This window comes from Trichomycterus rosablanca, chromosome 4 (genome assembly GCF_030014385.1).
Source record: "Trichomycterus rosablanca isolate fTriRos1 chromosome 4, fTriRos1.hap1, whole genome shotgun sequence".
Lineage (NCBI taxonomy): Eukaryota > Metazoa > Chordata > Actinopteri > Siluriformes > Trichomycteridae > Trichomycterus > Trichomycterus rosablanca.
In genome coordinates, this window is record NC_085991.1 from 16406335 (window position 1) to 16433564 (window position 27230).

Below are 27230 nucleotides of genomic sequence, written 5' to 3' on the forward strand. Positions count from 1 at the left end.
AATTTTTCCAGCTTTTTCTTCAAGACAAGTGCCTTATTTAGTTCGTCTGTCTTTTCACTGACCAAGAAAAGTTTAGTCAAAGCTTTTATGATGTCAGTGTAACGGTACTGGAGAGCAACAAGGGAGTCGTGCCTCGAGGACCGACATGTGGGACACAGACGCTTCAGCGTTAACTTGAAATGCTCTGATAAATCTGATGAAATCATGCCACTGAGCACTGACCACCTTTTTCACTCTGACCAAAGAAAGTACAAGTGCCTGTACAGTGTAATAAAACTCTCTGATTTCTGGTATATTTTTCACTGAATCATTAAGAACTAGATTAATATTATGTGCAGCACAATGAACATCATATGCTAGAGGCTCCGTTTCAGCAATTCTGGCCTGCACACCTGAATAGATTCCACTCATATTGGCCGCCCCATCATATCCTTGTCCACGACATTTGCTGAGATCAAGGCAATTATTTTCAATACTTTCCAAGATTTTCTTTTCAAGTTCACAAGCTTTTGTATCAGGTGTTTCTTCAAATCCCAAGAACACTTTGTTGATTTCAATGTTTTTGGATTATTGTTGCAGTCTTTCTTAATAGTTACATATCTGTAGACTTGGCTGAGCTGATCCTTTTTGGAGATATCTTGAGTGGTGTCCATGATCACAGAAAAGAAGAAAACATCACTCATTTCAGCTTGGAAATCCTGCTTCACACGCTGTGCTATAATGTAGATTAACTCATTCTGGAAGGCAGGCTCAAATATTTAATTGAGCCCTGTGGTTTCATAATGAGATTTTTAATAAACATCCATTCCTGCATTTTAGGTCTGTAACACATTCTAAAAAAAAAAAAAAAAAAGGACAGTAAAGCATTTACCATTTTGCAATGTTACTATTCCTTTTCACCACACTTAAAATAAGTTTTGGCACCGAGGAGACCAAGTGATTTAGTGTTTCAGCTTTTATTTTGTCTCATTCTACCTGCAAACACGTCTTAAGATGTGCAACAGTACGGGGTCGTCGTTGTCACATTTTTCCTTTCAAAATTATTTATTGGGGACAGGTCAGGACTGCAGGCAAGCCAGTCCAGTACCCATACCGTGTACTGTGCATTGCCCCCCACCCCCGATTTTCTCACTGCCCCCCAAACAAAGGCGTCTATTAGCAAACGTGCAAGTTTTTTCACTATATAAGAGACAATCAAACCAGGGTTACCAACCATCCCGTAAAATACAGAATCCTTCTTTATTTGGAGACTAAACGCCGCGTTCAGTATTGAACTGATACAGGACGCTTTATTCCATATTTTTATCAATGGGAGACTGTGGGAATTATATTAAGTAGTATTCACTTTTATTCTTGGTAACGGTGTGTGTGCGCTGGTTATAGCAGCATAACCTGTTTAATACACCTCTGTATGAGTAGCGCAGTGGGCAGAGTGCGTCGTTTTGCCTAAAATATGGTTCTGACTTATTATTATAAAGAATAAAAATAATAAATGTTAAACACCATGAATAAAATTTTTGTTCTCATGACTGTGTAAGGTGCCCCCCCCTCTCTTATATAGTGAGTGAGATAAAACACAGCGCCAAAGCTTCATCAGTCCCACACATTCTGCTGCTTTAATATAAGCTCCGATACACTGAGTCCAGTGTTACAAAAGTGAAACAAGCTTTAAAGCCTCGGTATCAAATGTTCCGTCCCTAATAAACAATGTTTTGTCCATTTTGTGTTAATGATTTTCATTATTTCGCTTTTGTTGTTCTTGTGGGAATTCCTTAGATGTTTAGAAGAGCGGACGGTAAATAGAGATGCACACGCCACGTCTAACCGTCTGCACAAACAATCTAATAACTTTCCACAAGAAAAACAATAGCGGATCAACTGGATAAAATGATTTCCACAAACTAGACAAACCTTGTTTATCGTCACCATCACAAACTCCGTTCACTTTACCGCTGACAAACAGTTTGATTGACAGCTGGTAAGCAACACGCACTTCCGGTTTATTGTCCCTACCTTTTCCGTCAGAAATGTGCGGCCGAGAAGTGCAAAACAAATTTACATTTTAGAAAACTAAATTACATATGCCGAAAACAAATTTACAAGTGCTGAAACACTTTTACATATGCCAAAACAAATTTACAAACACTGGGTACCCAAGCACTTGTAAATTTGTTTTTGCTTTCGTTGTAAATGTTGTTTTTGTTTTTTTGTAATTTTGTTTTCTGAAATGTACATTTGTTTTGCACTTCTCGGCCACCGTACAAAACAGTTACTAGGCTGCTGGGAAAAAAAAACTCTCTCTTTTCTTAGATTCCTAAATAAAAAAAAACAATGGAAACAAAACTGTACTCTGGCATCTCCTTAGTTAGACTGGGTTTTTCTTTTAAATGTGACCCCTCTATTTCTATCGAAATCTCTTATATTTTGTACAGTTCGACTTGCTAACACAGGCTCCTCAGCATCCTTGCACTGCTGACATTCTGCCAAGGTGGCCAGTTTTCCTTTGGTTATATGAGGCTTAAAATGTTTCATCACAGCCATCACTTCCTGTTTAGACCACACTGTTCGTGTCTTCTTTCTCGGGTTTTCAATCTCTGCTGCAACACTGTCATTGCACACTGTCAAAATAAATAAATAAATAGTTAGCAATTTTGCATTAATTTTGCATTAAATGCAAAATGCTATACTATCACAAAGGTCATTACTATTGTTTGAAATACACTGCCTGGCCAAAAAAAAGGTCACACACTCTAATATTTGGTTTCCACAAGCTTCTGCAATGTCACAACATTTATTTCTGTCCAGAGTTGCATTATTTGGGAGATTTGGACCACTGCACAAAGTCTTCTCCAGCACATCCCAAAGATTCTCAATGGGGTTCAGGTCTGGACTCTGTGGTGGCCAATCCATGTGTGAAAATGATGTATCATGCTCCCTTAACCACTCTTTCACAATTTGAGCCCGATGAATCCTGGCATTGTCATCTTGTCAATATGCATTGTCAATATGCCCGTGCCATCAGGGAAGAAAAAATCCATTGATGGAATAACCTGGTGGTTCAGTATATTCAGGTAGTCAGCTGACCTCATTCTTTGGGCACATAACGTTGCCGAACCTAGACCTGACCAACTGCAGCAACCCCAGATCATAGCACTGCCCCCACAGACTTGTACGGTAGGCACTAGGCATGATGGGTGCATCACTTCAGCTGCCTCTCTTCTTACCCTGATGCGCCCATCACTCTGGAACAGGGTAAATCTGGACTCATCAGACCACATGACCTTCTTCCATTGCTCCAGATTTCAATCTTTATGCTCCCTAGCAAATTGAAGCTGTTTTTGCCAATTAGCCTGACTGACAAGTGGTTTTCTTAAGGCTACACAGCTGTTTAGTCCCAATCCCTTGAGTTCGCATTGTGCATGTGGAAATGCTCTTACTTTCACTATTACGATCATTCAAGATATTTTCCGACCATATTCCTTCCTCGAAGATGATGTTTCCCTACTGTCCTTCCACTTTTTAATAATGCGTTGGACAGTTCTTAACCGATTTTAGTAGTTTCAGCTTCTCCTTAGATGTTTTCTCTACTTGATGCATGCCAATTAACATCTTTTCCACGACCGCAGGATGTGTCTTTCGACATGGTTGTTTAACAAATGAGAAGCTACTCACTGCATCAGTTAGGGTTAAATAACTTGTCAGCTGAAACATAATCACCCATGCAGTAATTATCCAATGGGAGGCTCTTACCTATTTGCTTAGTTAAATCCAGGTGGTGACCTTTTTTTTGGCCAGGCAGTGTATATACATATGTACAATATGAAATATTGCAACTGACCCCATAACAGTGGGCAGTTGCAACATTCATCAATATGTAATAAAATCATTCTTTAACATCATTTTGCATCATTTAAGACTCTTTATATGTGTACAGATAGGGGTTTCACTCATTAATTTGGTTGTATAAAGACTAATACAAGTAAAAGGAAAAAAATAGGCCCGGTTTTTAAGTAACAATCATGTTTGGTTAATTATTACAATCCATTTGAACTTCAAAATATTTTACACTGTTAGACATTTCTGTAATTTCTACAGTTATTAACCACATACCACACAGTAAAATACTGCAAATAGTTTTTACAGTACATAACAGTATTTTCCACTGCATCATGACAATTTTGCCTGATGCCAAATACTGAATACAGAGATTTACTGTATTTTTGACATTGAGGTAAATTACTGTAATTACCTTTGGCGCCAAACGATTTTATTGACAAGATTCAACCTAATTTTCACCTGTGAGAGTTTTGAACTGACATTGTTTGCCTAACGGTTTAGCTTCGGAACCACCATATTATCTCAGGTTTGCGGGAAGGAGTTCAGGAGAGGCGCGCACACAGAAACAGTTCGGCTATGATGGATGGAGCCGCAGTGGAGCAGCAGAGGTGCTGACCCTTGAAGAGGATTTTTTACACCAAAACTGGGAACCAGCAAAAAATAAAGGTAAACAGTCTACGACAGTTACAACAATAAATTAACACTAGTCACGGTTATCGGGTCTATTGTGCACTATAGGAGCGTTAGCATTAGTTGTCGGAAACTTTTTTCCAAAGTAAAACAAGTAAACGTTCCATTTTACAAATGACTGTGAGTTTCCTGTTTAAAAGCTAAGTTAGTCATTGTCTTTATGAACCTGTTGTGGTCAAGAGCAAAGTTTAGGTAAATTTACGACACGACAGCGCTAGCATAGTAGCTAATCTGTGGATAGTGGTAATCTCTCTCATGCTGTTTATAACATCAGTCAGAGGTTAACATTAGCTACGTTAACGTTAATAATTGTTAATTATTAATATTAATTGTTAATAAGGCCTGCGACGCTGTAAACTGTGACTTTGTTTAACAGTCGCCACAGGATCCTTACAAAACATTGTAATTTTCAGAAAGATTAGATTTATTTTGAGGATACCGTATTGAATTGCATAGAACTGTTAAAGATGATTTTTCTGTGATTACAGGTGAACAATGCTGAATGGGTTGTTAATGGAAAAGAACAAAGCAGGTTGCAGGTTGAGAAGTGATTTACCTCACTACGTTTGCTACCCAGGGTCTACCTAGGAACACGGTTTATTTCATGTTAAGTCAGGTATGTGAGTCGACAGTGTTGAGTGGAGTTTTATACCAAAACTACTGTGTTTCTGTAACCCTGCATTTCTGAAGCTTTTGTGTTATTTCTAATGTAACTTTATCTAGATTCATTGTTCATTGTTGTACTATGCATTCAATACTGAATTATTCCAAAGTGTTTTTCTGTAATATGAATTAACATGAATTTTGTACATGTTGAGTTAATGCACATTGTGTTATTTTAAATGTGTTGTTTAAAATGCATTTTGAAAGTTGCATGGATTAAAGTAAGAATGTTTTTAAGGAAATTCTGTATTTTTACATGTTTTTGTTGAAAGTGCTTTAAGCATTTGCAGTGATTTAAATAAACAATTTGATATGTTGCAATAATTGTCTGTGTGGATTAAATAGTAGTATTGTGTAACATATAAGTAAATTAAGTACAATTTACAAAGTTTCTAAACTTTAAAATAAAATAAGAATTTAACAAATAATTACAGTACTGTACAGTTAACCTAAGTTTTTAATGTGGTGTTACTGTAAAATGCAATTACAGTAACATCAAGTTACTGTAAAAGTAAAATACAGTTATGGTACTGTAAATTTGAATTACGGTAACTTACTGGCAACAGTGTTGCCAGTAAGTTACCGTAAAAACCCTTTGAAATGTCTAACAGTGTAGCTTACTGAACTGTGTGTGTAATAATGTTAGAATTAATGTTCTAACAAGACTTTTCATTAATAATATGATAAGGGACAGCATGTTGTAACTGTCCCTACATTGACATCCATAATTAAACTTGCTGTGTTAGCTTGACACAATTGCTTTGATGCATTGTAGCTCTGCTTGTTAGAAGCTAACAAAACACAGATTAAAATAATAGTAGTTTATGATATTTTACTTAAACAATTTAGACAGTATGACAAAAAAAATCTGAGCATTAAAAAATACCTTTTTACCTTAAAATGTTTCTTGCAGAAGGAAAAGTTACATTTGGCTGCTTTCTTCCAGGAAGGATGAGTGACTAACTGAGCATATGGATGAATATTAGTATGACTCAGCTCTTTCCTGATTGGAAAAATAAGCAATGTTGCAATTGCCCCTTGTTGCAACCATCAGATTAGCTTCAGAACGTAAGTTGCTATAGTAACTGACACTGACTCTTTTTAATCTCTGTTTTTATTGGATAACACGTCTGATTACAGGTCAGAAGAATCTAGGTTCAACTCCTGGCTGGCTCGGTTACCTTGTGCCTTGTTTGTCTTTCTAACTCCTTGTGTATGGTTCTTGGTACCTCAGATCCATCAATGCAGGTCTTGTCAAAGTGGAAAGAAGTGACTGATGCTGGCGTCAGCCGATGACAAGTTCTTTGATTTCACATGTGGTCTAGCAGTCAGGATTCCTGGTTTTCACCCAGGCGGCCCGGGTTCGACTCCCGGTATGGGAATTCGTCTTTATGATAGGACTCAAGCAAAATTTGCCAATTAGTTCCTCTGCGCCATGCTGCTGTATCACAAGAAGCTTGTTCTGTTGGAACTATGACTGCAGTCTATCAGGGAGCAGTGGACATGAGCTGGACGTGGCTGACCGTTGGAATGCCATGATCGTATAGTGGTTAGTACTCTGCGTTGTGGCTGCAGCAACCCCGGTTCGAATCCGGGTCACGGCAGGGTGTTTTTGTATGCTGTGCTTCAATGTTTTCTATTCTCTCCTTGGTCAAAAGACAGAAATGAGGCCGGAGCTTCAGGAAAGTCACAAGCACAGTCTCTCATGGGCCAGTGGCACAATGGATAACGCGTCTGACTACGGATCAGAAGATTCTAGATTCGACTCCTGGCTGGCTCGGATACCTTGTGCCCTTTTTGTCCTTCTAACTCCTTGTGTATGGTTCTTGGTACCGTAGATCCAACAATGCAGGTCTTGTCAAAGTGGGAAGAAGTGACTGGTGCTGGCATTAGCCATTGGCGGGCCCTTATAGTTTCCCATATGGTGTAGCGGTCAGGATTCATGGTTTTCACCCAGGCGGCCCGTGTTCGACTCCCGGTATGGCAGTTTGTCTTTATAAAAGTTTTTCATTCTCTCCATGGTCAAAAGACAGAAATGAGTCCTTCAGTACCTCAGATCCAACAATGCAGGTCTTGTCACCCAGGTGGCCCCGGTTTGACTCCCTGTATGGGAATTCATCCCTATGATAGGACTCGAGCAAAACTTTGCCAATTAGTTTCTCTTAGCAATGTTGCTGTAGCTCAAGAGGCTTGTTCTGTTGGAACTATGTCTGCAGTCTATCAAGAGGCTGTTGTCTTGTAATGCCATGATCGTATAGTGGTTAGTACTCTGCATTGTGGCTGCAGCAACCCCAGTTCGAATCCGGGTCATGGCAGTGTGTTTTTGTATGCTGTGCTTCAAAGTTTTTCATTCTCTCCTTGGTCGGGCGACACAGTGGCTAAGTGGGTAGCACTGTCGCCTCACAGCAAGAAGATGCTGGGTTCAATCCCCAGGTGGGGCAGTCCGGGTCCTTTCTGGGTGGAGTTTGCATGTTCTCCCCGTGTCTGCGTGGGTTTACTCTGGGTGCTCTAAATTATCCATGACTGTTTTTGATATAACCTTGTGAATTGATGAATCTTGTGTAATGAGTAACAACTGTTCCTGTCATGAATGTAACCAAAGTGTAAAACATGTCATTAAAATCCTAATAAACAAACAAACAAACAAACTCTCATTGGTCAAAAGACAGAAATGAGGCCAGAGCTTCAGGGAAGTCACAAGCACAGTCTTTTAGGGGCCAGTGGTGCAATGGATAACGTGTCTGACTACGGATCAGAAGATTCTAGGTTCGACTCCTGGCTGGCTCGGTTACCTTGTGCCCTTTTTGTCCTTCTAACTCCTTGTGTATGGTTCTTGGTACCTCAGATCCAACAATGCAGGTCTTGTCAAAGTGGAAAGAAGTGACTGATGCTGGCGTCAGTGTTGTACCCATGGAAAGGGTAGAAAATAAATGAGAAGACTTAAACGTGATGTTTTCTCACTGCTGTACTGCGAGTTGTGAGGAAAACCCGCGAGAGCTCACCCTAAGCTCTGTTTAGGCATTAACCTCGCCAGTTGAGGAAACTGACAAGAGCTTCCCATACTGTCTATTTAGGCAAAAACAATCTATTGCACATCAAATAAATGAATTATTCCCTTAAAAAATCACTTTTCTAACCATAAAGAAGGGATATTAATTAATTACTTTTCCCATAAAAAGGTAATGGTGAGGTGATGAACTGCTAATCCATTGTGCTCTGCACGCATAGGTTTGAGTCCCATTCTCGTCGAACACAACACCTTTTAAACTTTTAATACATGCTCAATAATCCAGCTCCACAAATTCACCCCGCTCGCTCACGAATAAGTTGTGCTTGCGCACGAAATTGCATGCGCGCGCGCGCGAAACGCTGCTCTCGTGCTCAAATTGTATGCGCGCACTCAAAACAAGCTGCGCTCGTGCTCAAATATTTCTTGCTCGCTCTCATAACTGCACTTGCCCTTGTGCTCGGAGTTTGCACGTTAAATCAGTGCCAATCAAAATGTGTTTTCGGCTTCGACCAATGCGCTCAAGCTTTGGAGGGGTAGTAAGCAGTCTGCCTTATGTATTGATCTGAATTATTTACATTTCATTTGCACACATGAAATGATTATTATTGATTAATTAGCGGAAAAAATTTATATTCCCGAAGATATATTAAATGCCCTCAGGCAAATTCACATGTGAACATGTGGAAACCAGAATGTCATCCATCAGGGTACAGACAGTTCCACAAGTGACTGGACGCCCTAAATTAGTGAATGAACCTAAATCCATGCTAGGATTCCCACTGGCCAATTTTGGGCATACTGGCACAAATGTCCTTGATTGTCTAAGTTATACATTTCTTCACCATATATTTCCCTACACTGTTTATTGTTTCTACATTTTAAAGCTATTGTTGTCCTTGAATTCTATACAGCTACCACTTTTTCACAGTTGTTATTCAGTCAACAAAGTATTACATTTTAAATCATTTATTTTGTCTTACAGAATTGAAAGGCTGTTGGTTGATGTGTGGACAGCTGTGACCTCCACATATGATATCCTGCACAATCTTGAACAAGGTGGAATGCTGGACATGGCAAATACCCTGCACCTCTTTCTGGTACACCTTGTGTTTCTTCCCCGACCTTCAGATCTTTGTTGAAGGCTGGAACCACCATCCCCTTTTATGACCCCGGAACAAATGTGGCAAATGTAACATTTGTACTGACTCTGACTTGTACTGACTCTATTCTCATAGATACTTGTACTGACTCTATTCTCATAGATATTATATATAAATAAATAACAGTACATAGTTTGTTTTACTTATTTAATGAATGGGAACAGATATCTACAGACAAACTGGTCTGATGTGTTCCTGTCCTGTGAGCCATTGAAATAATGTTCTTGGACAAAGAAAGGGCGAACCAGCTGTCTTAACCATATAGGTGGTAAAGTCTGCATTAGCCTGTTCAGAAAGAAACACCAAAAAGCAAAATAAGCATTGACTTTTGTATAGATTACAATGTTTCTTGTTATATACATGTACATACCACTCTGCAAATGTATTTACAGTAGTGTAGTCAATCATATTTTTACAACAGCTTAAACACACACAAGCTGGTGTTATTATAGCAGGTGAACAATGCAGAATTGGAATTAAAGGACCATATTTAATGCTTTAACTCAATGATTATAACGGTGTCCTAATATGATAGTATTGTCCTTATAATTTAATTATAGGAGTAATAAAAATGAAGATAATATCAAATACATTGTTATCTTTCTCCACACTAGCTGGCATGAATTTCTAAACAATCCAATGGAAAATATATTTGACACACTGAACATAAAGCCTAAATAAAAACATTAGTGTTAACAATATCAATACACAATAAGTGCACCATATTAAATGAAGACTGGTTGGTACTATGATATTGTTGATATTGCAGATATGTTTTTACCTTACTGCTTGGTGTTCTAACACTACTTGCTTCCTTGCTGGATTCTGGTGGGGGAATCTCAGCTACAATAGATGCACCAGGGGAAAGCTGTCATTATATGTGGCTTTTTATTGAACACAGCAAATGATTCAGAAACCTAAATTTAAAACATTACATTATGCATGGTAAATATGCAATCTTCACACTTTATATAATAGTAAATAAAGCAAAAGCCTGACATACTGTAAGGTATTAAAAACTATCAAATTGCTGTAATAATAAAAAACAGCAAAACATTCAATTGTAAAACATTTTATTTTAAAGAGTTGAGGTTAAATTATTTAATGTGTCATGTTTGATATTCTAGTTTTGGTTGGGAAAGTGAAAATAATATGTTCACTATCGTGTTAGAGATAGTTCATCATATCATTTAGGTGGCTATAGCTTCCAGATCTACCCACTTTGATTTACTAAAACACATTAACTTTACTGTATAAAGGCTTTACTTTATTAATTAACATGTAAAATACACAAAAGCTATTTTATCAAGTTAGGGGTACCACTTTAGCTAGCTTTCTAAAGTGAACTTTTATCGAGTTTATATTCACATAATGACACAAAGTTAACTTTACATTCTCTTTAACACTTTTTTTTTAAGTCTAAATTAAAATAATTAATAATCTTACCTGAGGTCGTTGATTGTCCATTACTCTCTTTATAACGGGAAGTTGGAGCTCATTGGTCGAAGCCGAAAACACATTTTGATTGGTCGAGGACTTTTGACACTGTTTCACCGTGCAAACTCCGAGCGCGAGGGCAAGTGCAGTTATGAGAGCGAGCAAAAAAGATTTGAGCACGAGCGCAGATTGCTTTGAGTGCGCGCATACGATTTGAGCGCGAGAGTAGCGTTTCGAGCGCGCGCATGCAAATTCGTGCACAACTTATTCTTGAGCGAGCGGGGTGAATTCGTGCGAGAGCAGAGAAAATCCTGCTCGTGCACAAATAAAATGTGCTCTCGACTTTTGGCACTAATCTGACGCCATATTTTACTATCCGTTCTGCTGATCCGAGCTGCACATCGAATAACGACAAATCAGAATGAAAATCATACAGAACAAGAAACAAAATGAATACGGTCTCGCTCAAGTTCACAAGCTCTTGCTTTGCCACCACAGAAATCAAGGGAAAGCGCGAACGCGGTCCCTCATTATCAGAAATTAGCGTCCTACTTTACGTAAAATAGCTCTGGACGACCACTTTTGTCCCAACACAATAACACCACAAATCCGTCCCATTGATCGGAGCTGCACGCAAAAGAACAACTAATCATAATGAAAATCACACAGAACAAGAAACTAAATGAATACGGTCGACTAAAATCTACAAGCTCTATCTTTGCCACCACAGAAATCAGGGGAGAGCACGAACGCACTATCAGAAATTATGCATTTACATTCACATTTTCAGCATTTAGCAGACACTTTTATCCAAAGCGACTTACAGTACTGTGACAGTATATAGTCTAAGCAATTGAGGGTTAAGGGCCTTGCTTAAGGGCCCAACAGTGGAAACCTGGCAGTGGTGAACCTTCTGATTACTGAACCAGTACCTTAACCACTAAGCTACAGCTGCCCTATGCAGTCGAGATTCCCACATTTGGGGAATTCGCAGCGATCAGCAAATTTTTTGCACAATTTGAACAAAACATAAAAGAATAAACAGACTACTAGAAATGCTCCAAAAGTACTTGGAATGATTTTTTACATTAATTTTCATTCAAATTTAAGACCTTTTTTGCCTTCTCCTGTAGAATTGCCATTTTGGAAATCACTTTGCACATCAGCGTTATGCATGGTGTGGTGAGAGACTTGACCAGTGGTCAACTGTGAGAACAAAGGTTGACATATTGTGCATGGCAGCCAATTGATTAATTTCTGATAATGAGGGACGGCGTTCGCTCTCCCCTGATTTCTGTGGTAGCAAAGAAAGAGCTTGTAGATTTAAGCCGACCGTATTCATTTAGTTTCTTGTTCTGAATGATTTTCATTCTGATTTGTTGTTCTTTTGCGTGTAGCTCTGAATGATAGGACGGATTCGTGTTTTTTTGCGTGGGGTAAAAAAGTGGTCGTCCAGAGCTATTTTTGGATAGGCAGCGTTTACATAAAAAGCTTGTTGATACAAACGTTAAAGAGACCGATGTTTTAGATCAGCTTTAGCACTGGGCCAGGCACGTGCACAGACATTTTGCATTTTTGCTGTTGTTGAATCAGGCAAAAATGATTTTCTTGTGTTCGGGTAGCCATTTGTTTTAACTTTTATATCCTATTGTTGCAAATTACTTTTTACTTTTCATTTAAGGCTTTTTGCAAAAGTAAACTTGTCTTTTGTGAAGTGGAACCTTTGTTAAACTAAATGGACGAACATTTTCTTACTCATTATGCCATTTTTGAGTAGCATGTACACCAGTCTGATGGGACTTTTTCATCTTCCGTCTAATTTTGGTAAGTGTTGTACTTTACTTAACAATTTTGTTTCAAATAAATGATCTTAATGTTGACACTAAATAAATTATCAAACAGCGCTGCTTTATTTTCCGTGTTTAGGCTACATGCTAGCATGCTAGCCTTCATACGAAGCAAAGAGTGTGCTGGCTTGCTTTATTTTATTCCTTAAATGAATGGTATTAATGTTGATATTCATACTTCTGTTTGTTGTTTTGTTTTGTTTTAGAGAGCTGCAGCCAAACGTTAAGAAATCAGCTTGCTGTGTGAAACTAAGTACAGGTTCATGGTTACTGTGAAGAGCTGTTTGTGTTTCATCAGAACTTTAAAAACAGCTTGTACAGTTTTTAAGATGTTTTCTTGACATGTTGTATTTTAAGTAAATACTTCTGAAGTGAAATAAAGAAAAATAATGTTATTATTCTGTCTGTTTTTATATGAACATTTCTAATTGATATTTAAAACGTAATTAACATGAAAACTAAGAAGAAATCAATATTTTTGTCCATTGAGCTCAAGATAATAAGTAGAATTATTGGGAAAACCAGTTGGTATAACAAAAAAAATGAAGTTTAATCAACTTGCCTTTTAGGTGTAATAACTTAATGTTTTATGTTATGCTAACTCAAGTTTTCATTAAACATTACTTAACTTTTTAAAGGCAAGCGGTTTCCTCAAATTTTTTAAGTAGAATGAACTTATCCGGACTTACAGTGTACTACTGATCTGAGCTACACATCGAATAACGACGGTCGGCTAAAATCTGCAAACTCTATCTTTGCCACCACAGAAATCAGGGGAGAGCGTGAACGCAGTCCCCCACTATCAAAAATTATGCAGTCGAGATTCCCACATTTGGGGAATTCGCAGCGGTCAGCACAACCGGAGTGCAATGGCTGAGCCTCGCCCTGGGTGAACCACCTTCTTGATCATGGTTTCGCCCCTGCCAGGTAAGTATGAGGTCCAGAGGCACCGCCGAACAGAGACACCGAATCACAGACCGTTCAAACTCACGGTGAGCTCCACTCGTCTACTCATCACACCAGCACAAACCTCACCGACCACAAACGCCTCCAAAAATAGCTCTGGACCACCACTTTTTTTCCAACGCAAAAACGCCACAAATCCGGATTTACATAAATCCGCGTTTACATAAAAAGCTTGTTGATACAAACGTTAAAGAGACCGGTGTTTTAGATCAGCTTTAGCACTGGGCACATAATTAGCCGTTTGCACTATTTCTTAGGCTAATTTGACTTAGGCTAATTTGACTGTTTCCTGACTGTCACCAGCCCAGATTTTAGACCTCAAACTCATTCTGATCTGGAGTTATTGCACCTGGAGTGGCATCACACCCTGCTGCTCTCCAAATCTCTCCAAAGCTTTCCAACTCAGAATAAACAGATTATACTGCAGATAAAATGTGTAAAATGCATTATTTATACTTTATAAAGTCATTATTTATAACATTTGAGTGTTTTTTGGAGTGATGAACTCTCTCACAGGCAGCCAACATTTGTAACATGATACAGGCAGTCGGTTGAACTGTTCACGACCTGAGTCGTTTGAATTGAATCACACAGCATTATCAGCCATAAGAGGGAAGAATGACTCTTTTACTGACTCAGTTGTTCAGATTCAATCGTGCGTAATCTGTATCCATGGTGACGGCTGGTGAAGTACAGCTGTTTAGACTAATCCGACAGGCTAAATGCAAAAAGATGGGTGGGATATAAGCTGGTCCTCCAATCAAAAGCAAAATATGGTAATATTTTTGCATTTCTCCAATGAAAAGCAAGTATTTTGTGGTCTGATGAATACTGTCTCTACATTGGCTGTAACGGTATTACGCAACATAACAGCCAAACAGTATCAGTTAGAGGGCGGGTTTTTGAGTACTGTGAGTGCTTTTTCATTACAAAATGAGCTGATATTCGCGTGTTATTGACTTTATAAGTTATAAAACATGCTTGCCACAATCCAAAATGGCCGCCGGTGTTTGTAAACATTTACAAAAAGTGGATTTTATCTCGAATGGAAGGACTAATGAATATAAATGTGGACTCAGATTGAAGATAAATGATCCAGGTATGCGCTGGTTTAGCTCTCATGCTTTTGTTTGATATAAATTTGTCACGGTGGTGTTGTTTACCGAGTGCTTTGATGCATTGCATGCTATGCATTGATGGCAGAGCTTTATCAGATATGAAACTTTTCCAGGATATTTTTGATGCTGATGTATTTGAAGTAAAACAAACAGCAGAAATGTGATGGTGAGATTGTACTGGCTTGTTTGGTATAAATGCTGTCGGTTTTAATGTAAGTACCGCTGTATAATATTACAAAATATAAACGCTGTACTTCTGGCTGAATTTATCAGACCTACAATTCTTTTGTGTTTTTAAAAGAACTTATAAACAAAATAAGCTCAATGTTTACGTTGCTAAAAAGTAGAGATTTTAAGCTATCAAAAGGTACCTTGTTTACCAGCGATGATAATTTGACGGTGTAACAGTATACAGAGAAACACAATAATATAAATTCCTAGCCAGTCGACGGGCTAAGGACCACAGGTTGAGTAAAGGCTTTACAAAAAGTCAGAGATCTGCCCCTGTCTTATAAACACGAGATGAAACCTGAGATGTCCAACATGCCTGCTGGAAAAAAACCTAAGCAAATACCCAGGTGCTCTACATGCCTAAACCATGGCATTGGAATACCTGTAAAATGGCATATACGGTATTGCCAGTGGAGACAATGCCAATGCCATGAATGTAAGCTGACAGAAAAGAGGCAGAAGATGGTCGCAGCTAAAAAGGTTCTCCGGTACTAACAGGCCTTGGAAAAGAACGCTGGAAACTCTGTTTAAGTTTCAGTCCAGTCGCCCATGGGAGCTGATATTGACACCATGGGGTTGAAATCATCCTTGTTTGCTACCTCGTCTGCAACCATATCCCAGGTTACTTCAGTGAATTGCTCCACTATGTCTCTGGACCTTATTCCTACAAGTGGACAGTACTGTGTGGACAATGTGATGCCTGATGTCTCCTATTACAACCCTATCGACCAGCCCTCCTTCAACCCAGATAACTCCAACAAGTATGAAGACCAGCAGTACATGGCACCAAGCTCTTACTCCTATGAGGCCCCTGACCTGAGCCAGGGCCTCTGCAATGAGGCTTGGACCTTTCCAAACTTCACCCTAAAAAATGACACCTTTCTTGAACTGGAAGCACCAGTTTTGTCCTCCGATGCTGCCCTGGACTCCAGCCTGATTAGTATGCCAGTCACCTCTCTGACTGATCCTGAGCCCAAGACAGAGGCTGTGACTACCTAGTTTCACTAACAGTTACAACTGACCATGTTTTTGTCAAGGTAATTACTTCCAGTGAAGGTTCGAAACTTAGAGTTCGAAGTAAAGTTAGAAATGTCCAAAACCTTATTCAATCTTTAACGGCCAAAATTCTGTTCAATGTTTGTCTTTGTTATGTTTCTGGGAAGTTGTTAAGCAATTCAGATAGTTAATAGAGTGATGCTAAGTGATAACTATAGTATTCCAAGTTGTGGCATAAGTATTCCTAGAGTATTTGTAGAAACAAATTGTGAAGTTTTGTGAAACTTTTGCATGCCATAAGTTTGTAACAATATTTTCTTTTTGTAAACTCGTACTCATATTTTGAAAGCAGGGTACCATCCACCAAGAGTGCTTTAACTCAGCTTACTAAACATAACATATGAAAAGCACAAAATCCCAATACCAAATACACAATAAAAAGCTCATTCATTGTATATAAGTCTTTGAAGAGTTCATTGAGTCTTTCAGTCCATGAGAGAAACTAGTGATTAGATAGATCTCACCGGGACTTTGAAGGTATACTTAATTCCAGCAAGAGTCTATAGAAGTCCTTGATTAGGTCCAATACAAGATGAAAGCTTTTCCAGTCAGTTTGTGAAGCTGGGCTTGTTCCCCACAGTCCATCCAACCAGAAAGTTGTTGATGCAAGCCACATACATTTACACAATTGAATTGAGACAAACTGAGAATCTTCCAGACAAGAATGAGGAAAAAAAACCATTGAGCTTAAAAACAAGCAAGTTCCTCAATAAGGTTAATTAGCACAGCACAATGCAATGTGGTGCTTTTTCCAAACCATCTCCACTACCACATGGTTCCCCTTTTAGGTTGTAAATTTCCCTTCTAAAACGATTACCGCCACTTAGTGGTCGGGGTTGGGAATTGGGAGTAACAACTGTTACAAGTTTTTACAGGATTTTTTTTCCAAAATAAAATGAAAACATATAAATAAAACAGTTGCATCACTTATATGCATCTTATATGTAAATAATACATTGGGTATATCAACAGAATCGCCCTGGTGGTAAGCTGCCCCTCGCTTTATGCCCAGCCAGTACAATACGAGAGCATGTACATTTGATTATCTCTTAGACACATGATACACACTACAGTACATTGACATTTAAATTTTCGGCATTTGGCAGACGCTCTTATCCAGAGCGACTTACAGAAGTGCTTCCATAGTAAACATTTTATTACTCTAGTTTAAGTAGACAACAGTCCAAGAACACAAATATGCTAAAACCTGTTAGAACCAAAGTGCTTTTTTTTTTTTTTTTTTAATGGAAAAGTGTGTTAGTAAGTAAGTACAAATCAGCTTAAGTGCTTAGTAAAGAGGTGATGAAGGTTTTTAATAGTTTTTTAAAGATCGCAAGAGACTCCAATGTTCGGACAGACAGAAGAAGTTCGTTCCATCATTTGGGTGCCAGTACAGAGAAGAGCCTTGATGCTTGTCTTCCTCTAGTCCTGGGTGGAGAATCAAGTCGAGCAAGACTAGTGTCTCGGAGGTTGCGTGGTACAGAGCGGGGTTTGATTAGACCATGAAGGTAGCTTGGGGCTGGTCCATTTTTGGCTTTGTAGGCGAACATCAGTGTTTTAAACTGAATGTGTGCAGCTACAGGAAGCCAGTGAAGAGAACGCAGCAGTGGGGTGATGTGGCAGTGTTTGGGCTGGTTAAAAACCAGACTGGCAGCTGCATTTTGAATGAGCTGCAAGGGTTTAATAGTGGACATAGGAGCACCTGCCAGGAGGGAGTTGCAGTAGTCCAACCATGAGATTACAAGTGACTGAACCAGAATCTGGGTAGCTTCCCTGGAGAGAAATGGTCGAATCTTCCTGATGTTGTACAGGAGGAACCGGCACGATCTTGTCATGTTGGCTATATAAGGAGAGAAGGTCAGCTGGTTATCCAGGACAACACCAAGGCTTCTTACCTTATCAGATGGTCTGATCTGGGAGTCATCATGAGAGATGACTAGGTCCTGGGTTGGAGATTGATCTTCGGGAGTGAGCAACAGCTCTGTCTTGCTGGGATTAAGTTTTAGATGATGAGCTGTCATCCATTGTGAGATATCTCGCAGACATGCTGAAATGCGAGCTGAGACTTGTGTGTCTGAAGGAGGAAATGACAGAATGAGCTGAGTATCATCTGCATATGAGTGGTAAGAAAAGCCATGGGAGGCTATGACCTCACCCAGAGAGTGGGTGTAGATAGAGAAAAGAAGTGGGCCAAGTACAGAGCCCTGAGAAACACCGGTTGAGAGAGTGTATGGAGGGGATATAGATCCCCTCCATGACACTTGGTAAGAGTGCCCTTCCAGGTAGGAGGCCATCCACTGCCATGCCGAACCTGTTACTCCAAGGTTGGCGAGAGTGGACAAGAGAATGCTGTGATTCACTGTGTCGAAGGCTGCAGAGAGGTCAAGAAGAATGAGGACCAATGACAGTTTGGCTGCTTTGGCTGCATGAAGCTTCTCAGTAGCAGCTACGAGAGCTGTTTCTGTAGAATGTGCTGCCTTGAAACCAGACTGGTACGGATCGTGGAGGTCATTCTGAGTAAGTTGGTTATAGACAGAACATTCAAGAATTTTTGATAGAAAAGAGAGGAGTGAGACAGGTCTGTAGTTGTTGATGTTTGTGGTGTCTAGTGTAGGTTTCTTAAGAAGGGGAATGACCTGAGCCTTCTTAAAAGCAGTAGGGACAACACCTGATGTCAGGGAGTTGTTGATGAGTGGTGTGATGAAGGGGGTTAGGTCCTGTGAGATGTCTTTGAGGATGGTGGATGGTATAAGGTCAAGTGTGCGTGTGGTGCAACCTCATCCATGGTGAGTGGGGTGAAGTTGGTGAGTGTGTTGGTGGGTTGAGGGTCAGCTGAAAGTGGGTCAGTCAGAGAGAAGGATTGATTGATTTTGTCAATCTTGTCCTGAAAGAATGTTGCAAAGTCAGTAGCAGTGAGAGAGGCAGATGGGGGAGGAGGAGGAGGGTTCAGAAGTGACGAAAAGATAGCATGAAGCTTACGTGGGTCAGCAGCAGATTGTTTAAGCTTGGCTTTGTAAAAAGATGTTTTTTCAGCAGTCACGTCGGATGACAACCTGGACAGCAGATCGTGGTAGGAGTGGAGATCAACACCGAGCTTAGATTTCCTCCACTTTCTCTTAGCTGCCCTTAATTCTCTTCTGTTGCTGCGCAATGCATCTGAAAGCCAAGGAGCAGGGTGAGAAGGTTTTCCTCGTTTGAGGGTAAGAGGACAGAGCTGATCGAGGGATGTTGAAAGAGAAGAGAGTAGAGTATTAGTTGTGGAGTTGAGTGGAAGGGTAGCAAGCATGTCAGGGTTCGGTAGTGAAGTTAGGATGTTGGAGATCAGCATGGAGGAAGATAAAGAGTGAAGATTGGGGCGTGTTTTAAGGGTGTAAGTGTGGTTGGAGGTAGAAAGAGTTAGGAGATAGAGAGAGAAGGACACAAAGTGATGGTCGGAGAGGTGAAGTGGGGTGACGGTGAGGTCCAGAACAGAAGCTGGACGGCTGAAGACCAGGTCCAGAAGTTTGCCTCCTTTGTGTGTCGGAGGGCTGTGGTTAAAGAGGAGGTCAAAAGATGAAAGAAGAGGAAAAAGAAAGGAGGACTGAAGTGTAGGGAGATTAAAGTCATCAAGAAGAGTCAGAGGAGTTCCATCTGAAGGGAAGAAACTCAGAAGAACATCCAGCTCTTCTATGAAGTCGCCCAATGAGCCTGGTGGTCTGTAGATGACAATGATATGAAGAGTAATTGGAAAAGTAACAGTAATAGCATTAAATTCAAAGGATGAAATGTTAAGGTGAGAAACATTCACAGGAGTAAAGTGCCATTTCCTGGTCAAGAGCAAACCTGTACCACCACCCCTACCAGATCCTCCAGACTGCTGGTGTTGCTGAGTTCTCGGTGGTGATCCATGTCTCAGTCAGTGCCAGGAAGTCAAGGCTGTGAGAAAGTGCAAAAGCTGAGATGAAGTCAGCTTTTTGGACGGCTGATTGACAGTTCCAGACCCCACCTACCACCACTGTTTGAGTCTGTTGCAACAGTTGGGGGTAGATGAGGTTTCTGGCGTTGCTGTTCCTGTAATGTGACTTCTGATGTCTGCAGGGTCTGTGAGATATGAGCACAGGAATGATTGAGTAGCACATGCTGAGAAAAGTTTGGTAAATGAAACAATGTCAGAGACTGATAGTACTTATCCAAAGTTAGTTTAGTTTAGATTAGTAGTAGAAGTTAGATAGATTAAACAGTCCAGACAGACATTAAAACCTAGTGATAGTAAAGACCGGCTGCTACGAGATTTAATTTTATACTAAGCTTAGCCCTGCCCCTCAATTCCCACGAAACCACTTTAACCAATCAGCAAAACACAGATTAATGCAGCAACAGACTAGCTTAGTTTCTCACAAATAGTTAAATTCTAGCACAGTTAAGCAAGTTAATAGTCAAAGTTACAAAGATAGATTCTGAAACAAGTTACAGCAAAGAATATACTTCAACCAGAAGCCTACCTTACTCAGGAATACAAATGAACACAATGGAAGTTACAAGCACAGGTTGGAAACCAGGTATCATCTGTCTTAATTCAGATGATACCTGGTTTCCAAATGTAGTGAAGACATCAGGAGTAGAATTAGCATCAACCTTTGCTGCCATTTACCACAACCAGTTTCTGCAACTCTACATCAGATCCTGACCTCCTCTTGCATTTGGCCCCCCTTGCACTTGCCAGATGTTTAAGCAGGTGAAGGATCTTCATCTTAAAGGAGGGAAAGCAACTTGTGATGTACTAGGTGAGTGTGTTCCAGCTCTTGACAGTGGTGTTGGTGACCGAATGATTCAGAAAGATAATTCTGAAATCCAGCTCAGACATATCAAGCTGGAACAGAGATGAAAGTAAAATAGTGTCAGTAGAATCACAGCAAGGCATCAGCCATAAAATAAACATTAGTATCTGAATACTAAATACATATTGTGATTACGGCATGTGACTTTCCATGTGCAAACATACCATAATATTTGATAGTTAATTATGTGTTTCAATTATGCAATTTATTATTATATGAAACATTAAAAGCATAATTTAAATACGTTTAAAAACTAAAGAAGTAAAATAATAGAAGTTACATAGGTACTGTTGCAGTCTGTTCATTGTGTATACTGAAAAACATGTTTGTGGACTATATAATAACTTACAGTGGTCTCACATGGACGATGAACAATATACTGTTTAATAAAATCCATCACCCTGAGGAGGCACCTTTGCCTAGGTGTCAAGGGTTTGGTCCCACTCAGTTTTGGTTTTATAAGCCTTGAATATTGTGTTCGCAGGGATGCTGTCCTGGTCTTAACCTCCTCAACTGCAAGACAAAGTTTTAAAATGCAAAAAAAAGAAATCAAACACTTTTAAGCAATTTGAAATGTCACTGTGTATGAAAGGTGCTTTATAAATAAACTTGCCTTGCCTAATATTTTTAGATGTATGTATGCATGTAAAAGTCGGTCTGTCATATAGTAGCAGCACAATGTATACAATTATAAAGTTTTAAGAAAGTTATTAAGGTTTAAATAAAACATCAGAATTGAGAAATGTGATTTACAGACAAAATCTAGATTAATCTAAATTAATAGTTTCTTTTGGGGCAAGAAAGGCTGTGTTGATAAGAGAGTTGAGCAGAGTTAAGTGAAAAAGCATATCAGAACACAACACATAAAATCTTGCGGTAGATGGACAACCGCATCAAAAGAATAGCGAGCAGAGTCTCAGTTGTTGTCTATGTCCTGCAGAGTCAGAATTGAGTGTGAACAACATGTTTTTGTCTGACAATAAATGCATACAGTTCAACTTACATATTTTGTATAATGTAGATCAAATGTTTGCACATCATTTATAGTAAATTAACTTATATGCGAAATGTTATGTATGTCACTCATTGACGTAAAATGTTGTATGTGTAAAGCGTGCAGTTGCACAGAAATGCCACATTTAAGTTTAATCATTTGTGTATATATACACTTACAAATCAACAATTTATGAATGTTATCTCTCTGTGTGTGTCTGTGTGTGTGTGTGTGTGTGTGTGTGTGTGATTAAAACTTTCTCATGCTTGCACAGGTCTGCATATACAGAATAAATGTAGGGGAGAATAAATGAAGATTCACTTAGAAAAATGTGATTTGCAGATCTGCCAGTACATTACTGTTAGAGTTTTTGTACAGTGCAGCTGTGTTTCCTGTCACTGTGGGCGTCAGAGCACAGTAATATATTGCAGAGTCTGATACTGCAGCAGAGGATATGTTCAGATCCAGTTGTTTCAGATCCTGATGAATTTCAGCAGACAAACGTAATGGAATGTTTTTACTTGGATCTCCAGAGAGAAAGCTGATAAGAAGGAACTCTGGTTTAGATTTTGGATATTGATGGTACCACTGCAGGCTGTTAACACTTCCACTGAAGTTTTTGTAGCTGCAGGACAGAGTAACAGTATCACCGTCAGTTACACTTTTATGTGTATCAAGTGGCTTGATTGGATCTGTTGTGGAGTCACCTGTGATAGAGAACAGAGCATAATCACATTCTGAACACAGACTAATGTTTCCATATTTCATAAGTTAACATGATTTTTACTCACCTAGTGAAATCCACATACACATTAATATAAAGGTAAACATGATGGATGTGTATCAGAATGAGAATATTTCTGTAAATGCTTCTCTACAGTGGTGGTAGCATCATACATTATGATGAAGCTCCACCTCATGCTACCACATGACAGTGACACTTTCTTCATGGTTTTTCTGTCTATCATTGTATGTTAGATCGGTATTTCGCACTTTAGTAAGCAAACACAACTGTCCTAAACACATTTTGTTTACACACTACGTGTAAAAATCTGTAACATGACACTATCTATACTAACTGTTATTGTATTTTAACAATATTGTACAACCCCAAATCAGAAAAAGTTGGGACAGCATAGAAAATGCAAATAATAAAAAACACACAGAGTTTCTTACATTTACTTGACTTTTATTTGATTGCAGACAGGATGAACCTGAGATATTTCATGTTTTGTCTGGTCAACTTCATTTCATTTATTAATAAACATTCATTCCTGCATTTCAGGCCTGCAACACATTCCAAAAAATAGTAAAGCATTCACCACTTTGTAATGTTGCCATTCCTTTTCACCACACTTAAAAGATGTTTTGGCACCGAGTAGACCAAGTGATTTAGTGTTTCAGCTTTTATTTTGTCTCATTCGTCCTGCAAACATGTCTTAAGATGTGTAACAGTACGGGGTCGTTGTTGTCGCATTTTTCATTTCAAAATTCTCCACACATTCTCTATTGGTGACAGGTCAGAACTGCAGACAGGCCAGTCCAGTACCCGTACCCTCTTCTTCCGCAGCCATGCCTTTGTAATGTGTGCAGCATGTGGTTTTGCATTGTCTTGTTGAAAAATGCATGGACGTCCCTGGAAAAGATGACATCTTGAATGCAGCATGTGTTTCTCTAACATCTCAATGTACTTTTCTGCATTAATGCTGCCATCACAGAAGTGTAAATGACCTTTGCCAAGGGCACCGACACAGCCCCATATCATGACAGACACTGGCATTTGGACTTGTTGCTGATAACAGTCTGGATGGTCCTTTTGTCTTTGGTCCGGAGCACACGGTGTCTATTTTTTCCAAAAAAGACCTGGAATGCTGATTCATCTGACCACAATACACGTTTCCGCTGTGTGATGGTCCATCCTAGATGCCTCCGAGCCCAGAGAAGTCGACGCCGCTTCTGGACATGGTTAACATAAGGCTTCTGTTTTGCACAGTAAGGTTTTAAGTGGCATTTGTGCATGTGACTCTGTATTGTAGTGCTTGACAAAGGTTTACCAAAGTATGTTTGTTTATGGTCACAATTGTAAGTTTCTTTAGTCTGCTAAATGCTGTAAATGTTAATATTCATTTTTATCTCTATTCATTATTGTATTGTACTGTATATTTGAACAACTAATGCAAGAAAGATTTGGGACTTTAACAGCTCCTCAGGGTGGATTTAAGGTGAACTATAAACAGACAAATAGCTCCCTCTTTTGAGAAAAGCAGGTGCTGTCAAAGTTTTGTTTTTGTAAAGTGTGCTTTATTTCCTGGCACCGTGAGCTGCAGGGTGCAGTGGTACAATGCAGAGTCAGATACTGCTGCAGAGAAGATACTGATGAAACGTTTTCATATGTCATATATATATATATATATATATATATATATATATATATATATATACTGTATATATATATATATATACAGTGTATCACGAAAGTGAGTACACCCCTCACATTTCTGCAAATATTTCATTATATCTTTTCATGGGACAACACTATAGACATGAAACTTGGATATAACTAAGAGTAGTCAGTGTACAACTTGTATAGCAGTGTAGATTTACTGTCTTCTGAAAATAACTCAACACACAGCCATTAATGTCTAAATAGCTGGCAACATAAGTGAGTACACCCCACAGTGAACATGTCCAAATTGTGCCTAAAGTGTCAATATTTTGTGTGACCACCATTATTATCACTGCCTTAACCCTCCTGGGCATGGAATTCACCAGAGCTGCACAGGTTGCTACTGGAATCCTCTTCCACTCCTCCGTGATGACATCACGGAGCTGGTGGATGTTAGACACCTTAAACTCCTCCACCTTCCACTTGAGGATGCGCCACAGGTGCTCAATTGGGTTTAGTCCATCACCTTTACCTTCAGCTTCCTCAGCAAGGCAGTTGTCATCTTGGAGGTTGTGTTTGGGGTCGTTATCCTGTTGGAAAACTGCCATGAGGCCCAGTTTTCGAAGGGAGGGGATCATGCTCTGTTTCAGAATGTCACAGTACATGTTGGAATTCATGTTTCCCTCAATGAACCGCAGCTCCCCAGTGCCAGCAACACTCATGCAGCCCAAGACCATGATGCTACCACCACCATGCTTGACTGTAGGCAAGATACAGTTGTCTTGGTACTTCTCACCAGGGCGCCGCCACACATGCTGGACACCATCTGAGCCAAACAAGTTTATCTTGGTCTCGTCAGACCACAGGGCATTCCAGTAATCCATGTTCTTGGACTGCTTGTCTTCAGCAAACTGTTTGCTGGCTTTCTTGTGCGTCAGCTTCCTTCTGAAATGACGACCATGCAGACCGAGTTGATGCAGTGTGCGGCGTATGGTCTGAGCACTGACAGGCTGACCTCCCACGTCTTCAACCTCTGCAGCAATGCTGGCAGCACTCATGTGTCTATTTTTTAAAGCCAACCTCTGGATATGACGCCGAACACGTGGACTCAACTTCTTTGGTCGACCCTGGCGAAGCCTGTTCCGAGTGGAACCTGTCCTGGAAAACCGCTGTATGACCTTGGCCACCATGCTGTAGCTCAGTTTCAGGGTGTTAGCAATCTTCTTATAGCCCAGGCCATCTTTGTGGAGAGCAACAATTCTATTTCTCACATCCTCAGAGAGTTCTTTGCCATGAGGTGCCATGTTGAATATCCAGTGGCCAGTATGAGAGAATTGTACCCAAAACACCAAATTTAACAGCCCTGCTCCCCATTTACACCTGGGACCTTGACACATGACACCAGGGAGGGACAACGACACATTTGGGCACAATTTGGACATGTTCACTGTGGGGTGTACTCACTTATGTTGCCAGCTATTTAGACATTAATGGCTGTGTGTTGAGTTATTTTCAGAAGACAGTAAATCTACACTGCTATACAAGCTGTACACTGACTACTCTAAGTTATATCCAAGTTTCATGTCTATAGTGTTGTCCCATGAAAAGATATAATGAAATATTTGCAGAAATGTGAGGGGTGTACTCACTTTCGTGATACACTGTATATATATATACCCGGGAACAGTACAAACTCTTTGGAAGTCAGGGTCAGAGCGCAGGGTCAGCCATTGTACAGCTGCCCTGGAGCTGAGAAAGTTAAGGGCCTTGCGACCAGTAACAATAACAATAATATAAACATTCAATACAATACACTAAGAAATAACTGCATCAAGAATAAAATCATAAGTTTGCAGTTTTTATGTTCTTATTTAACCACTGGACCAACGGGCAGCGGAAATGTCTTTTGTTGACTAACAAGTAAAGTTTTTGGTTATGAAAATAATAAACATTGTTTCCTTCATGTCAAGGAGTAAAGTGTAAATCAAAAGTAAAAAATAACCCTTTGAAATTAAATTTAAAACTATTATTGTTGAATGTGATGCTCTATATTAATATACCAATACTTAAATATTATTATATTATATTAATATACTATACGTAATAAACTATTCTATTAACTTTTAGCACAGTATCTCCACTGGTATCAACCAAAAACATTTAACATTTTAACATTTATTCCAATAATCTATTTGAATCATTTCAGTCTGGTTTCCGCCCCCAGCACAGCACTGAGTCAGCCCTCCTCAAAGTCACAAATGACCTTCTTCTTTCCTCAGACTCTGGACAAATTAATATTCTCGTCCTCCTTGATCTTACTGCAGCTTTTGACACCATTAATCACTCCATTCTTCTGTCCCGCCTTGAATCCTCTGTCAACATCACTGGTACTGCCCTTTTGTGGTTAAGGTCATATCTCATAAACAGACAACAGTTTGTTAATATCAACAATTGTAGTTCTGCCATTGCTCCACTGTCCCAAGGCGTTCCCCAAGGCTCAGTGTTAGGTCCCCTTTTGTTTATTCTTTATATGCTCCCCCTTGGTGACATCATACGTCGGCATGGTTTACATTTCCACTGCTATGCTGATGATATTCAGCTTTACATCTCCTCCAAATCCATTAATACTGAACTTCACTCCACTCTGACAAATTGCATCACTGAAATGAAATTGTGGATGAAAGCTAATTTCCTCAAATTAAACTGTGAAAAATCAGATATGATCATCGTAGGTCCTACAACCCTGGCAAAAACCACAAAAAATTTTCAAATTACCATTGATAATGACACTTTGTCTCCGTCTTCTAACATCCGAAATCTTGGTGTAATTTTTGATAGCAACCTCTCTTTTGACCGCCATGTAAATCACATCACCAAAACTGCTTTCTTTCATCTAAAAAACATAGCACGTCTACGTCCATCACTCTCCTTTTCTGCCGCCGAAACCTTGATTCATGCTTTTATTACATCCAGAATTGATTATTGCAATAGCATCCTTTATGGTACATCTAACAAAAT

The 27230-nt window shown here is 39.4% G+C and overlaps 2 non-coding genes and 1 gene segment (V, D, J or C); 1 reads left to right on the forward strand and 2 right to left on the reverse strand.

Annotated features, from left to right (window-relative positions):
• The first annotated feature begins 7904 nt into the window (after nt 1-7904).
• Nucleotides 7905-7977, forward strand: trnar-acg (transfer RNA arginine (anticodon ACG)). Its single transcript has one exon. It is a non-coding gene; the product is annotated as a tRNA-Arg (tRNA).
• A 5438-nt stretch (nt 7978-13415) lies between these two features.
• On the reverse strand, nt 13416-13579 carry LOC134313139 (U1 spliceosomal RNA). Its single transcript, XR_010012035.1, has one exon. It is a non-coding gene; the product is annotated as a U1 spliceosomal RNA (small nuclear RNA).
• Nucleotides 13580-22147: 8568 nt separating this feature from the next.
• LOC134311854 (T cell receptor alpha variable 36/delta variable 7-like) lies at nt 22148-22657 on the reverse strand. The segment is given in 2 exon segments: nt 22148-22533; nt 22618-22657. Coding segments are annotated over 2 exon segments (426 nt in total).
• Between the last annotated feature and the right edge of the window lie 4573 nt (nt 22658-27230).